This window comes from Thalia democratica, chromosome 5, assembly GCF_965202585.1.
Source record: "Thalia democratica chromosome 5, ktThaDemo2.hap1.1, whole genome shotgun sequence".
NCBI classification, from domain to species: Eukaryota; Metazoa; Chordata; class Thaliacea; order Salpida; family Salpidae; genus Thalia; species Thalia democratica.
In genome coordinates this window covers 14,248,558-14,265,910 of record NC_139169.1, presented here as the reverse complement: position 1 = coordinate 14,265,910, position 17,353 = coordinate 14,248,558, and the positions used below count along the sequence as shown (strand labels likewise).

At 28.2% G+C, this 17,353-nt stretch overlaps 2 protein-coding genes across 2 annotated transcripts; one reads left to right on the top strand and one right to left on the bottom strand.

The window, feature by feature from the left end:
- Positions 1-2,357: 2,357 nt before the first annotated feature.
- On the bottom strand, positions 2,358-8,899 carry LOC145836259 (long-chain-fatty-acid--CoA ligase 1-like). The gene is made up of 6 exons (XM_082944078.1): positions 7,886-8,899; positions 7,030-7,195; positions 4,469-4,585; positions 3,594-3,800; positions 3,045-3,278; positions 2,358-2,599 (listed from the first exon to the last, which is right to left on the bottom strand). Exons 1-6 carry the CDS (start codon positions 8,897-8,899, stop codon positions 2,358-2,360), a joined length of 1,980 nt encoding a protein of 659 aa, XP_082800204.1.
- A 2,762-nt stretch (positions 8,900-11,661) lies between these two features.
- LOC145835552 (uncharacterized) lies at positions 11,662-14,491 on the top strand. The gene has a single exon (XM_082943200.1). It carries the CDS (start codon positions 11,693-11,695, stop codon positions 13,946-13,948), a length of 2,256 nt encoding a protein of 751 aa, XP_082799326.1. The 5' UTR covers positions 11,662-11,692; the 3' UTR covers positions 13,949-14,491.
- Positions 14,492-17,353: the final 2,862 nt, after the last annotated feature.

Here is a 17,353-nt window from a genome sequence, read left to right as displayed (position 1 = left end):
AGTGTATTCAAGTTTTTTTTCTTTATTAAAAATTACTTAAAAAAATCTATCCATAATCTTTTATAAGTCTAGCAACTACTTCTGTCAGTTTAAAAAATATAACTCAAATAAATGTAAAAATAAATCATACTATTGGTTTATGTTTATTCAAGTTATATTTTATTTGTTTGTTTATAAACTTAAAACTACAAAAACTATTCATAATATTTTATAAGGCCTGGACAGTAATTTGTTTTTCATTTAATTGCAGCAACTTAATTGCAGCAACATCTAAATACTACACATAATTTTGATGACATCACATCAAAAATTGAATGCAGCAATTCTACACATAAAATAGTGCCCATAAAATAGTACACATAAAAAGTCCTACCGCAATAAAAGTACCACCACAAACGTTTTACGTCATTAAAAATTATTGGATTGTTTCCGATTTTGTGTTAAAAATTGCTTCCAGATGCTATATTGAGTTTTGAACTAATATGAACTGTTATTTTTCATAGAATGTAAAATTTATTATAAAGTTGGTTTATAATAAAAAAACGTTTTATTTTAAACATGTTAATTGATTGAATTAATTGATAAACAATACAACAAAATAATTAAGTATAAAAGATCGTTGAAGTTTATTTAATTATCTTAAATAAAAAATATGTTGAAATGTAAAAAATTTATGTACAACTAAACATGATCGAACTATATTTTGAAAATTAAAGAATTTTTAACTTGTAAATATTATTCAAAAATAAAATGTGTAGTGTAAAAGTTTAAATTAATGGAAATTTTTAAAGCTTGCTTCAATGGTTATTATTTTTACAATTAAGACAAAAGTTATATTGAGTTTATCACTTAATGTAAACTCAATAAAACTTTTTTTCTTAATTGTATAAAGGTTCCTAATAAAGGTATCCTTAAGTGTGAAGCTCTCTAGAAATTTATTGTATAAACGTCAATATATGTTAGTATTTTTAAGCAAAATACACAAGTATATCATTGATGAGCTAACTTTTACAAGACTTTAAGGCTTATTTACTCTCAATTAGTGCTAGTTTATAATCAGTTAAGAAATATACTCTCTAGCTCTATGTTTATAAACTTATTTTACTACATAAAGTTTTACCTTTGTAACGAGTTTAACACAGTATAACCAATATCAGTTCTTTAAGGTCTACATATGTATTTCTTTTGAATAGACCTTATGGGAGCAATTAAAATCTTATTAATATAATGTTTATTAGTAGTTATGTTTTAATTAAAGCAGCAAGTGTTGTTTTAACTTTAACTGCTATAACTTAAACATGTTTTTTTATTATAAAATTAAAATAAAACTACTGAAATTTGTTAAAATTCAAACTCAGTTTTAAATTTTTATAGTGCAGTCTACAGGAGTTTCTAGATATTTTAGAGATACAAAAACAGTTAATGATCATGTTATTAATGCTTATATTCAGTTAAAATTGGTGGAAAGGCTTTAGCTAATTTCATTATTTATATTTTTCAGTATAAGCTAAGATAACTCGATAGTAATCAGTTATATAAAATAACACACTTTATGTTTTATTGGTTTTAAATCTTAAACTTATAAAAAAAGATTGAAAAAATTGTCAGAATATTTAATTATATAGTGTTTTATAATTAATTAGTTTTATGCAACACATTTGTTCAGACAAATTAAATTTTTGTCAAAAATTTGGAGTTTATATCTAGACACTTTTTTATTTGCTGCAGAACACATAACAAGTTTTTAATAAGCTAACAAGTTTGAGTTTTTTATAATATTTTATAAACTAGTCAAGTATTCTATCGAAATGTTGAAAGATAGTTAAACTACATAAACTCGTATTCAATATCTTAAAATTAATTTATTTAAGTAAGAGGAACTCAAATTAAATTATTTGAGAAAAAGTATTTTAATTAAAAAGAAACATCCTGTCAAAAATATATTTAATCTACATGCTACTTCGTATGTAAAAATTGTATTTTACAAATTTTTTATTTAAAAAAACTTTATATACAAAAATTTCAAAAAGTTAAACATTCCTTTTAATTTTTTTTTGAAAAAAAAAGTAATTAATCTGACTGTACATAATATTGACATTTTGTTTATGAAGCAAGCTTAATATATAAAAGGACACACAACAAATTAAACACTTGAAATAGATTAAGGATTTTTTTTTATTTTATAATTTATTTACCTGTACATGTGTTCAGACAAATCGATTAAGCTTTATATATGAAATTTTAAAAACATTTGTACATCAACTTTTACTCTAATTCGTTAAAACAATCAGTTACTAAATAGTAAGTAATAAACGTACAACAAATTGAACATTGGATCAAATTTATTGAATTTAAAATTAGTTAAGTTGTGAGTACATTTGTTCGATCTCGGCACTGAACATCTTGCCGATCTCGTTTCTCTTCGCCTTGAACGTGGGAGTCAGCAGATTGTTCTCAACACTGAACATCGTGCAGGTCAGGTGGATCATCGCCGGGATCTCGAAATGTTTCAGACCCTTCTCAATAGCGGTTTCCTTCAGGTCTTGCAGGATCAGCTTCTTGGCTTCTTCTGAACTGCACACTTCATCTAGTGCTCCTCCTGAATAAAAAAGCTTTAAATAAGCTTTTAAAACTTCAAAACAGCCTACAAAAAAGAAAGCATATGCCTTTATCACTTGTTACAGCTACAAAAAGTCAAAAAAATAAAAAGTTATACTAAATAACTTTTAAATTCAAACAGAAAACATTTACAATGTCATTCATAATAATTTTGTAACAAACCACTCCCTCCTTACATGTAATCTTTAATGTTGGGTTTTGATATAATATTAATTATTAGAGTTTTAGAAGTACTAAAACTAGTGCAAAACTTATACGTTTAATGCGTACAACATACAAATGCTGATGCACTCCAAACTTAAACATAGGTTCCTAACTGTTGGTTTAAGAATAGTTCTAACTGAAAGCTGCTGTTTAAACAGACAAGCTCAAACTGAGCATCTAATATGACTTACTACATTAAATCTAAGCCAACCAAAACCAACCGTTTTTAAAACTCTTCTTCTTCAACCAATCGTGGATGGTCTCGGCGTCGGGGACGACCACGGCGACAAGGTGCGACTTTAGGGAATTTCCCGTGACAAATATTTGGGCGACGGGGGTGCTAGTGACCAGCAATTGCTCGATCTTCTCCGGAGCAATGTACTCTCCCTGAGACAGTTTGAAGATGTTCTTCTTCCTGTCGATGATCTTCAATGTGCCGTTCGGCATCCACATTCCTTTGAAGAAAGATTTTTGCTTTTGATTTTTTTCAATGTTGATTAGAAGCATGTACAGCTTCTTTGAAAATAAAAACTTAATTAGCTTATTTATCTTACTAATACGTAAAAAATAACAAAAGAACCAAAAGTTTGACTAAGTTTATGAAAGCTTAAGTAATAGATAAGGTTAGCAGTTAAAATTAATTTTCACTCGAGATTTCATGAATGACAAACGAAAAAATTCAAGTTAAAGTTTAAATTAACAAAGTATTTGGTTTAAGCACACATCAAGAACTGACCTATAAAACAAAAATCACAAAACAAATATCCAACCGATATCACCAGTGTGGAGCCACCCATCTTCATCAAGAGCTTCCTTGGTCTTCTCCTCCTGCTTGTAGTAGCCCATGAAAACGTTGCTCCCCCTCACGCATACCTCCCCCTTCCCCTCTCTGGACCTGTAGTTCATCTCCTCAACGTCCACCAGCTTCACCTCGTTGCTAACGGCAACCGTACCCACGCTACCCGTGAAATAATCACCTGCAAAAGAGTATTATACTTAGTTGTCGTACACGTTCAATGCTAGTTTGTTTATGTGTGATAAACTTGTTTTCGGGAATATACATTAAAAAACAAAAAAAAAACTAAAATTAAAAAACAATTAAAAGCAATTTCAGAATATACCATTAGCAATTTCATTTGTTTTAAATCAGACTTTTGTACTGTAATTTTTTTTTATTTTGGTGCAAAATATAACAATAAGCATTTTTAAACGAACCACCGTAGAAAAATAGAACGCTTCTTTGAACTTATATCAATGACATATGATAAATATTAAAATAATATATGATACTAAACTTTTTTAAAGTTTCAATGATCGGATAAAACAAATACAAAAATTAAGTCAGGCAACACCTCTATAAACTGCTTAATATCATTTAGGCATAGCTAAGTAAAAACTTAGTACTAATGCGCCAAAACTTTTGCAAATTCAAACAACGAAGTACTTTTTGACTAATTTTTTTGTTTCGTTTAAAAAACGTTTATATAATGAAATAAATATTTGAATTTAACTAACAAACTCCCTTTATATTGCTTTTAGAAAAGATTAGACTCTTAAAAATCAGTAAAATAAACAGTTCTTAAATAAGATTGTTCAGTAATCAACAAATAAACTCTTTTAAACCGATATTTATGACGTTACTAACCAGGCAGTGTGACGCAAATTGCGGCGGTGGCTTCAGTTTGTCCGTACCCCTCTGAAAAGTAAACCCCCAATGCACACCTCATGAAATTCAAAACTTCGCCTGATATTGGTGCCGCTCCTGTTTAGTTTTTGTTTTAAGTTTTAAATATAATTTGAATAGGTTATATGTTCAAACAACGAAACTTGCATATCTTAAAGGGACACGTTCAAAATCCACCCAGTCAAGTTCGAGAACCGCTACCGATCGAGGGTAAAGGTTAGGGATAATAATGATAGTGAAAAATTACTAAAATATAAATTTTTAAAATGCAAAAAATATATATAAAATTAATCAATAAACAAAGAATATATAAACAAAAAATCAGGTTGATTTTGATCTGGTGGATTTTGAACACTGGTAGATTTTGGTTGTATACCATCTTAACCTAATAATTTCAATATTACTTAATTAAGTTAACAGTATTGAAAAACTCATATCTATTTATTTTTTCAAAATATTTAAAGACGGCTAAATTGTAGCGAAAATATTGAATAATTATTAACAATAGTTGTAGCTCAAAATTTTTAAACAACTAAGTGCTTGTTGTTTAAAACTTTAAATAAAATGTACAATAACAACAACAATTTGTACAGTACGTTCTGTATTATAACCAATAAAATATAAAGAAGTACAACAAATGTACTGGGCAAATTGTTGTCATTCTTGTATACTTTAACTAACTCGTTTAGGTAGAATCTTTATTAGCAAACTATAGCAATTAACTTTTAAATATTCGTAACACAAGTAGATTTATTTAAAACTGTTAAAATTATTAAATTTATTTAAAAACATATATAGCAAATAAAAATTGCTTATAGTTTTAAATGTTTTAGGTATATTAGTTTCTTATATTTTTTTCGTAAAAATAGCATCATTACTTAAACAACATTAAGTTGGTGTTATACTTGGTTTAATAAATAACTGTTAACAACTACTTAACGTTTGACTCATTTAAAACTATTTCTTGTTTAAGTAAATAACTCTTATGTTCAAATAGGTTCACACAAAACTTCTGTAAATGGTAGATGTAGGATAAAATGGCTAAACATTAAAACAGTTGGGGTAAACAAATATTTAGTAAAATTAAAGTTCATAATGTGTTTTTCATTTGAAAAGTAGTTTCAGATTTTTATAATATTTTTTTATTAGCAATGACAGATAGTTATAGTTATTTTTAACTCTAGTGTTTAAAAACAGTGAAAAAGGAACTACAAAAACTTTAAAAAAAAATTTCAAAGAAAGAACAGGTCTTTAGATGAAGTCATTTTACAATAAAAGATAAAAACTAAGGTGTTTTTATATAAAACATGTTAAATCTGAACGAACTAGTGATAAAAGGATTCAACATTGCTTAAAAACTTTTTAAAGTTTTATGTAATTAAATAGCATAAATGAACTTCTATGTTCAAAATAATCTTATAAAATGTTGTTTAAAATCTGAACTTAGTCATAATAAAAATAGTTCAGCAACATAAATACAACAAAGATATCAAATTTTATAGATAAAAACGTTAAAGATTGAAATTCCAAACAACAAACAAATCTAATCATTCAAAAGTTCATAGTTAAGAAAAAATCAAATCTATTCTAATTATTTATAAAGGTTAAAAAAAAAAGATAAGAATTCGTTTTCAAAATGTCTACTATATTCATCACTTAAATCTTACATCAACCTTCAAAAACTAAAAGCTATTAAAATAAAACCAACTCGTAACATAATAAGTAACATTAATAGAAAACAAAATTAAAAATAAACAAATTAAAAGTTTTAATACTAACGTCTTTTTTCACCAAACTCAAATTAACATAATAATGCAACAAATTCTCACTAGACCACAGGAGCTGTACAACATTAGTATTCTGGTCATGACCAATTTTAAAAAACTACATAAACTTATACAATAAACACAACTAGCTTAATAACAAATCTTAACATATTTGTTTAGCATTGCATAACTGATTTGCTTTACCTATCAAAGGTTACATGACAACTCAGATTCTTAAAAACATGTTAGAAAGAGCCATAACTCAAAAACTATATTTATGTATATTTGAAAAATTTAAAATGTGTATGTAGGTCTTAGTAATACCTTATAGCATTTTTTTTAGAAAAAGTATTTATTATAGGGGAGTTTTTAAATTTACAAACAAATATTATACTTTAAAATTTATTTTAGTTACATTTCCAATAATATTTAAAAGTTAGAAAAAATGTTTGTAGGTATTATTTAGACCTACCTACCTATAAACGCTTTTTTTTTTTTATTCAAACAAATACTATTTTTTTAGTTGTGGCCTCAAAAACTATAAGAGTTTGAAATATCTGAAATCGAACAGACCTACCATCAAGCATAAAAATAATTTTCATTATTATAGCATGCACAGTATAAAATTCAAACAAACAAAAGTCTAAAAGTTAGAAAATTTAGTAGAAAAAACTAAGCCAATAGATGTAACCAGTTGTTTTAAAACTAAAGTTTTAAAATGAAAGGGTGAAAATAAAGTTAAAAAAGCAGACAAACCGGTCAAGCAAATTCTGACTCTTCCACCGAACATCTTCTGTATTTTTCCGAACACTATCTTATCCCAAAACGACGAGTTTGTAACTTGTCCCTTCTCCAGTTTCGCCAATTTGCTTTTCGTTGCCATGTTCAACATAAATGACTTCAAACAAGACTGGGCTGCTCCCTGTGTATTATGTTTAAATTTGTAGTAAACTGGTAAATAAATAAAAACAAATGAAAGTTAATGTGTTTGTGTTCTTTGAGCTATGGTAAACAGTTTGACTATTAGGATAATAACTATTATAGTGAATAGTTTAATAATGTTTATAGGGATACTTTTAGATTCCAGTGCTTAACATTAAGCTGAAAATAAAATCATATTATCTCTAACACTGAATGTATATTTAATTTGTATAAACTACTTCTATGAAGAATAAATATAGTGATGTTACTTTACAGTAGCTTTAAAACTAGTTTATTAATTTGATTATAAGGTAGAACAAAATAATCTCCAGAGTTATAGTTGTTCCTTATGAGAAGAATTTTTACAAATGATTATCGTGTAGTGTTTGAGTTAACATTAAATTTTTTTTCAGCTTAAAATTATAACATTCAAGCTAGATAAATAGTCAAACTATTTAAGCTAGTCTAGCTTAATGATTAAAAAAAATAACAATTTATTTATAAAATTTTTCCTGATGTAGTTTACCAAGTGAACAATATCTAAACTTAAAAAAAGACCTTTAAATAGAGTGGATTTTAGTTTATTTACAAACAACTTTCTTTTACAGATAAGTTTTGTAAAAGCCATTAGGTAGTTAGTTAATGGCTAAGATAAATGTAAATACAATATATAACATGTAAATGTACAAACCTGAGTGATTTTGTCGTACATTCTGTTGATCAGCCTGGGCACCATCGGGAATATGGTGGGTTTCAGCGCCCCCACGTCGCTTAGCAACAGCTTGATGTCGCCCTGGAAGAACCCCACGCTGGCGCCCCGCATGAACACGATCCCCTGCATGATCCTCTCGAAGACGTGGGCGAGGGGCAGATACGAGATGTGGACGTCGTCCGGCCCGATCCGGGTGAAGTCCCGGCTGCCGAGGACGTACACGCCGCAGATGTTGCTGACCATGTTGCGGTGGCTGAGCATGGCGCCCTTGGGCAGTCCCGTGGTGCCGCTGGTGAAGCAGATCGTGTGCAGGTCCTCCGGCTTGGGCGGGATGAAGTCCTGCTCGTCCTCCAAGCCGAGCCGGATCAGGTCGTCGAACTTCCACAGCTCGACCTGGTTCGCCTCGGCCAGACTTTCGATTTCTTCCGTCTTCTCGCACATGTGCACCAATAATTTCAGTTGGAACTTGCCGTCGGCCTGCATGGATAGCAGCTGCTTGGCTTTATCTGCCGTGTCCACCACTATGGTGCCCAGCTCGCAGTGTGAGATGATGTACTCGACGGCTTCCTGGCCCAGCGTGTCGTACAGAGGCACGATCGCCATCGAGTAGCTGTTGCAGCTCTGCTCCGTCACTTTCCACTCCCACCTGTTCTGCGAGAAGATGCCCACAAAGTCCTTTTGCTTAGATCCTTTGCGGATCAGACCCGAGCCGAAGCCCTTGACTTTCCGCAGCACCTCTTCGTAGGTCATCCAATGGTACGGGGACTCGTTGTCGACTCTCCAGCCCAAGCAGTTAGAGTCCTTTGAAAGCTGGTGCCCGGCCATGAAAGTGTCGTGCAGAGTCTGGATGCTCGGGTCGAGGCAGGTTAAGGGCTTGCCTTCTTTCATCATCGGGTTTCTGTGCACTCCGTTGAGCTGCCCATTGTCGGAAATGGTCTGCGCGTTCAAGTATTCTGAGTGGTGAATGTCGTTGTACTCGTTTGAGTAGGACATTTTTGTTTGGAAAATAACAAAAAAGTTTAACAACACAAACAAAAAGCTACCAGAACAAAACTTAAGTGTTTTGAGTTTTTCACAGAATAAGTTTATGAACTTTATAACTACGTCATAATCACTTTTTTTTTTGTATTTTATTCTAAACAGATTGTTTAAGTTTGTATAGTGCAGTTTTGAATTATGTCTTGAATATTGTTACAATGCTACTTAAAGTTTGTAGATGGTTATGTGCTAACACTTGTATGCTGTTTATATAGTTCTTAACAAAATTAGTTTTAATGAAAATATTTATTTAATAAGAGTACACTATTTTTTTAAAACAATACTCACTACTTTAATTCAAAGAAACTTTCTTTGTAAAAGAAGCATTTAGAATTTCAAAACTTTTTATTACCGTAGTAAATTCAGTTTAAGTTATTCTATAATTTTCATAGTAAAATTAAATAGTGTTAATTTAGTTAAACAAAAGTAAATTATATTTGTATATGAATATAAAACTAACTTAATAGTTCTAGTTATAAAAAGCGTTTATACCATTTTTGCTAAAATAACTTAGTTTACATATAACCAGACAATATCCTGTAGCTTTTAAAATATTATAAACTTTAAAAAAAGTTAACCGATTTATTCGAAATATTGTAGTAATTTTGATTAAGGTTTTTAAACACTAGAGAAATAGTTACTAAATTAAACCAAATTTTTATCAAAATTAAATTACAAATCTTATCCATTAAGAGTAATAATTAAAAAAAAAACTTGTAACAAAAATACATACCAAGTTTTAGTCTAATAAACTAACATAACTCAAACCCAATAATTAAAAATAGGAATTAGTTGATGATAGATAACTTATAACTTGAAACTTTAAAATAAGTAAACTTACTACCTTTATGTTAATTGTTTTAGTTTTAATTATGTTAAAGTGTATTTGAAAATTATTTTTCTGTTTACTGCAATCATTTAATTGCCTATTCTGTTGAGAATTAAACCTATAAAGAATATTCATTTTTGCGCTAATTTAATCTTAAACATGTATAACCTGAAACTTTTACAATAACTTAGTATGTTAAAACAGTTTATTTTGTTATGATTGAAAAATTGCTACAAGTTATAAAAATAACCAATGTAGTGGACAAAATAGTTAATTACACGGGTTCTGTTTAGCAGATACATATACCATATAAAAAATAAATATTATACTTTACCAAGTATTATGCTTACTAGTAACAATTATTTATCAGTGAAATAAATAAATGAATGATTTCCTGTTTTGTAGTAAATTGTTTAAAAGTTTTTATCTGTATAAGTTACGAATAGTTTTGGTGCAAGAACCACCTATATATATATACGAGTTCTTAATTAAGATAAAACTTGTTTTTATCAGAACTTTTGCTATGTGTTAAACCATGGTATACCATTTATAAGTGTTTAGCACTTTAAAAAAAGTATAGAAAACAGTTGATATGGAACTTTTTGTATTACGATTAAGTACACCTTGTTAGAAATTTGTTGGACCTTATAAGTTAAAAAGACTTACTGTTTAAATATGTTGAATACGATGTTGTATTACGTAACAAAGCTGTACAATGTGGAAATAAGATACGTATGTACACACGAGGTTTTCCTTGACTTACAACACCATTGTCATTAAACTTGCATCAAGTAAGTTGATAGCAGAAACGCTAATTAAAACACAATATGTTATTGCGAAGTATTTGAAAGTAATGAGTTTAAAATTAATTTTGTAAGCTAGAATTCATTTTAATAAAACCATGCTTGCAAACATTTTGAGCTGATTTGTTATACAAGTAAAGTCTGGTACAAGGTTTCATTTATCCAGGTAGAAAAGAAAAGAAAATACTTTGTAAAAATACAAGCTTAGTTTTTTTTACCTAGTAATAAAACTAATATTAAAACTAATATTTAGTGAAAAAGTATAAAAAACTTAATATAAATAACTGTTTAAGATAAAAATAGTTCATACCGAAAAATATAAGTTTGTATGTCTTATAACAACTGTAAGTTTGTTTGTTTTAAAATACATCATTTACATTCGTAAGCTATTCGTAGCTATTGCATTCGGAAGTTAAAAATTAAAAGTCTTTTATTTTTGCAAAGTTTTTTTCTTATCTAATTTATATCTGAATCATGGTGTTTTATTGAAAAATTGTACAAAAACTTCTTTTAAATAAAAGAAATAGAAATAGCTTTTATTACATTGATATGGGTTAGCTTTTATCTTCACTATTCTAGTTCAATCTAAACAAAAAAAAATTTAAGCAATCGTTAACGTTTGATTGTAAAATAAACTTCTCAAACAAACAGTTTAAGTGCTTTTCAAAATTACAAAAACTTGTTTTTTATAATTGTCAAAAATAACTAAAAATGTTTTATTGTATTTAAAGACCAGTTTTATAAAAAAAAAACTTAAGTTGAAAAATATCTTCTTACAGTCTATCTACACTATAGTCAAAAATGTTTGTGAATTTTTAAGCCTTAATGTAAATAAAAAATTGAAAGTTAATTTAGTTTTGAAGATATTATTTTATCTGAGAATGAAATATATTCGAAAGTAATTATATACATTTTATGAACAATAACTTTTTGAATTTCGTAGTACTTAATAGTTTAATTTTAACATTAAAAGTGCTAAAGTCTCTAACTTAAGTACAGTTTAACCTTGGAGATAAATTTTAATACAAATTTACAGAAGTATAAATGTAAAAAAAAAAAAAAATTCTAAATTGTTTTAAAAACGAACTAAATAGAAGAATTAAAAAAAAAAGCAGTATGTGTTCTAAAAAGATCATTATAACTTTTGTTTTTGCATTTTTTACTTGTGTCCACAGCTATTTGTGCCCGTCAGTATGTCAATGTGCAAACTTTATAACTAACTGTTCATATTTAGAACTATATTATTTTCCAAAAATAACTGATTGGGCAAAAGAAATTGTACTCGAAGGAAATAACTTGAGCTTTGAAGCCTTTTATGACGTAAACTTTCAAGACTATACAGTATTAGAAACTCTCAACCTAAATAAAAACTATATAGAGTTTTATCCGGAAATGATGACACATGAACTAAACTCCCTGCGTAAGTTGATGATGTCATACAACATGATAAAATCTTTGCCGAGGCTAGAAGAAAATAATTTTCTCATTGAAATTGACTTGAGTTCAAACAAAATCACTAAAATCATAGATAGAACCTTTTATAGGCTAAATAATTTAAAAAGGCTGTATTTGGGTAAGAACCTTATTGAATCAGTCGGTTTCAACACGTTTCCCAAGGCAATAGAAATACTCAGCTTAAACATGAACAAAATACACAGCATCGAAAGTAACGCATTTATAAATACTAACAACTTAAAAACTTTATCTATGCTTGGCTTGGACGAAAGTTTTAGTAAAAACAGTTTAGATGACATATTAAAATATAGTTCAAATTTGCAAGCATTAAAAATAAGTGGAGCGAAAAGTGGTAATATAACTGAACATAGCATTTTTACGAAAATGAAAAACTTGAAGGTTTTAACGTTAAACAAAATGGGCATAAGTAGTTTTCCGAGGCAGTTTTTTTGGAATATGAGATACTTAAAAGAACTGAGTTTGGCTGGTAATAATTTGTCGAAAATTCCTAGTTTTTTCGGAGCAGGTAGACTCGAAAAAATAAACTTAAGCAACAACAAAATAACCAAACAATCACAGTCCGATTTATTTCATCAGGACAATCTAAAAGTACTCGACTTATCAAACAACTTTATATCTAAAATAGACAAAACGTCGTTTTATTTTCTAGACAAGTTAGAAGAAATTAACTACAAAAACAACAAGTTGGTGAAAATTGGCTCTGAAGTGTTCCATAGGAGCAACTATCCGAACCGTCAGGTCATGACGATTGATGTTTCCGGCAACCCTTTGCAATGCGACTGTGACTTCTTTCACGAGTTTTACAAGTACTTCACGACTCAGAACTACACCAGGCTCAAGTGTAAAAATTATTCTTCTTGTTTTGAATGCAACTCGCCTGAAAGTTTTAAAGGTACTTCGAAGGGATACATGAGCAAGGGTATGTTTGATAAAAGGTTTGGAGCAGATACTGAGAGCTGTAATAAACTAAACAGTGGTGTACCAACAGAAAATGATAAAGGTAAACATCCGAGCAGCAGTAACGTAAACTTGTTTGACCTTGTCATTGTTCTCATATCAATACTCTTTATTTTGTTGCTTTTGTTAATAGTTCTGTGCAGAAAACTCCGTAGAAGCAAACAGTCAAGAGTAAGGTTGACTTCATTTGCAAATTCGAGGAGTGATAGCGTTTTAAGCTACCCTGTCAATAACACAATGCCTCATTTATTAGTAAATAACTTGAATAGTGTCAATGGGACCAAGGTTGTTTCAAATAAAAACAATGACAAAGATCCGTATCCAGTTTACACTACGGCTGATGATATAATAATTAATTCAAAAAACAGTGGAAAACCTTTTATGTACAAAAATTTTCTGCAAGAGTCGACAAAAGAATTGAAAGCAGTTCGCTCTCAAAATAAAAACCTGGCAAAATCGAGACAGAACTTTAGTTCACTTCATTCGTCTAACAACTCTGTGCTAAAAATAGCAAAAAAGTTCGGTTCCCTTAACGCCTCGAAAGATTTCGCGCCAAAGACGACCAAAAAATTTAACTCGGTTTTTTCCCCTAACGATTTCGCGCCAAAAACCAACCAAGCGTGCTGTGATTTCAAACGCAGCCAATCGGAAAACTTCAACGAGCTGGCTACCGTGAAAAGCTGCGACGACTTCAACAGGCATTACGTCACGATGCACTCCATCGCGTCACAGTCTAGCTCGTCGTGCGCGTCCAACTCGGTCAATTGTGACGTCATAAAGCCAAGCAAGGAACGCAAGCTGGTGTTTGAAGCCTCAGAGTCGTGCGAAGACGCATACCTTGCTCCCATTGGCTACGTTACACCAGACTACGAAGATGTCAACTGGAACAAGAGGATCCCTTCAGGCACCTATGTTGAAATCGATTTTGAAAAAAAGTGATTAAAAAAAAATCATATTAAAGTCTTTCAGTTTTATTAAACTCTCTTTATCAAAATCTCTTAAACAAAGATGCTTTGTATCATAACTTATGTATATTTTTAGTGACTCGTGTTTTTATACCTAAATTCTACTTCTATGCATATTTGAAAAAAAAGTACTTGTTTTTATACTTTACTTTGAACTTTTTTTGTATCTAATAAAATTTTGTTACATTTTCTTCAACTATCATGTTTATACTCTTCATACAGTTTTTAAAACTTTTTTAGATTTAATAAAAAACAACAGTTTTAAAGTGTGTATATGAGTTTACTTTTAACACTAATGATCAAACTTTATTTATTTAGCATTGTATTTTCATAAAAACAGAAGTTTGTGTAGACTTGATCATTAGCACAGCTGTTGCTTAAAATTATACTCATTAATATTTCAAAAACTCTTTATTTGTGTATTAACCTGAATTGATAAATTTATTTGTATAATTTGAAAACGTATTTAGTACAAATTTAGTTGTTTACGACCCTAGCATTTTGTAAAATTATTAATTTTTCCTATTATTTTATACTTACTTATCATTCAAGTATTCAAATGCTTGCTTTAAGTATTGTTTGACTCCTTTTATAAGTTGATTTAAAGTTATATCAATATTTTAGTTTCTTTCTTACTAAACAAGTTTTTAAGTACATTTTTATACACAAAATTCTGTTAACTTTCGTTTAGTTTTTCTTCTTTCATTTCGTTTAACTGATTGTTTTATTACTAAAGATTTAATTATTTAAATGACAAAAAATTTAATCTAATAGCTCGTAAGAAATTTTATAAGTATGCGGTGTACGACTCGATAACCGAAAGATTCCTTTGTAAACCAGGTCGTTAGACCAAACTTTTTGAGCGCTTTTTTATCGTTCAATAAAAATTATACTTATTATAAACATTTTGGTATTTTATAGCTTTCAAGTTTTAATTTTTGTGAAATATCATGAATACAAATCTGTTACAATTAAGAGACGTTATTTTTGGTAAAAGTGTATATTAAAATGCTTATTTGTACATAGTTTATTTCAAACTTCTGTTAATATTGCTCTATTTTATTGATTTAGTTTCTTATTGCTCTGTGTTCTATAAAGATTTTTTATTCATAAGCTTTATTGTTTTCTTTAAACTAGTTAACTGACTACATACTCACTGCTTTTTAATTTGCTTAAATTAAAATTTTACAAGTAAATTGTTTTATTTTAGACATGTGTATACTTTGAATTATTATCAAATTTTTTTTTTATAGTTTCCTAAGAAGTTTCAAACTAGTTGTACTTTACAAGAACTAAACACCATGAATTATAAAAAATAATTTTTTTTATTAAATGTTGTCTAATAAACTTTTCTTATATCTAGCTTTAGTTGTTATTTTATAAATGAAACAAAATGTTTAAAAAGTTAAATAATATTTTATGAGTAATTTTACCTTAATAATTAATTAAAATGTTGTTTTACTATTAGTATAAGTATGTAAGTTTTTTTAGCACGACCGAAGTTTAAAAGTTGGTCAAAAGATCTGGAACTTTTGATCGTCGAACTACCACTTAAGATTAGCATTTTACACGTATTTACTATTAATTATATCATAAATTATCAATTTATAAATAAAAATTATAAATTAGTTTTATAGACATTGGTGTTGCACTTTTAAAATTAGGAAAAACTTTTAAAAACGAGGAAAAACGTGTTATTATGACGTATTATGCTTCCGCATTTTATAGAGTTTGTGACGTAATAATAACACCGATGTTCGTGTAAGGTGATTAAAGTTGTTGTGGTAGCTTAAATATTTTCATTTTACCGTCACTTTCAACACTATCTTGAAAAGATTATTAAGACTTTAAATAAAAAAGTTCTATAAAGTTATCTTTTCCAGGTCTTTTTGCATATTATAAAAATATTTACTTTAAGTCAGGGGTAGGCAGACTTCGGACCGCAATTTACTTTTTAGTTACAGACACTTCTTTTATGGTGAAAACTTACAACTAGGCTCTTACATGAATTATTGATAACTGCTTATAATGAGTCTTATTAAGGCATATTTTATGAAATTATGGTTTTAAATAGTACTTTTTGTTAATTACTGCAGTTGTTTTAAATATCGCAGAAGACTTTATTTCTATACAATTTGACCAGCAAGCAACACTTTCTAGAATAATCGGCCACTAGGAAAAGACTCTTGACCGCTGGTTTAAGTGATAAATAGTATTAAGAATTAAGTATATTATGCAGTTAATTTTATTATATTAACTTTAAAATATTATTTAAAAAAAAAACTTTTAGGAGTATAAGATGTTGTTTACAAATATTTTAGTACTTCATACAGAATTATTTTGATAAGAACTGATATATTTATTTAACATGCTATTTTTTTAGTTTAACTATATCTAAAAAACAAGTTTAATAAAATTTTTATTTTAATAAAACGCTTTTTATTAAAACTAGACTTTGTCTAATAAAATGGATTTAATGTTTAACTAAGTTATTTAGTTTGTTTCAAAAACAAAGTTTAAAGTTTTAAAGTAGAAAACTTTAGCCTAATTATTATATTTTCATTAAGAAATTTAAAATACCACGAAAATTTAAGTAAATTAATCGTAATCAATCGCTTGAATGATTTATGAGAAAATATGTGTGAAGCTCAAATGGTTATTCTTGTATTCTAATGTATACTGAATATAACGTAAACGTATCTTGAGGTACTACCTGTGTTAAGTTTTTAGTTTAGTTTTTGCAAAATTTTAAAGTTTTTAGTAGTACAAAAACTTTGGTGAAAAATTTATTGTCACGTATGCAATGTACGGTTTAAGTATAAAAATGTTTATGTGTTTTCAATAAAAATTTTTTTCAATGAGTATTTTACTTCGATAGAACAAAACTATTAATTTTATAAAATTCAGCACAGTTTTGCATTGTATTTATTTTATCATTTTTAAAATCTAAAATATTTTCAGCACGAATAAGAAATACGGAATAATTGAGGTTAAAGTTTTATGAGAAGTTTCATATATTTATGCTCTATAATACGTTTTAGAATAGTCTTTTAACATTTTATACTAAAGTATAATTTTGCTAGTCTTATAAGCATTTTTTAAGTTTTATAGTGTTTTTTTTGTTAAAACTAGAAAATTGTTAGCTTTTTTTGTTTAAAAATTGAGCAGAAGATCTCAAATCTATAATATTCAACAGTTTATATAAAGTGAAAATATTTTAAATGTATGTACGTTATTAAGCTGCTTAAGCTATTTTGTTTTTTAATATTTTATGTTTTAGTGTAAAACATAGCTCATGTATTAACTATCTTAAATATGTTTTAATAGTTTTTTTAAATATGCAGTAGTTTTGTTTCATTATACTACTTTTTGTCGATTT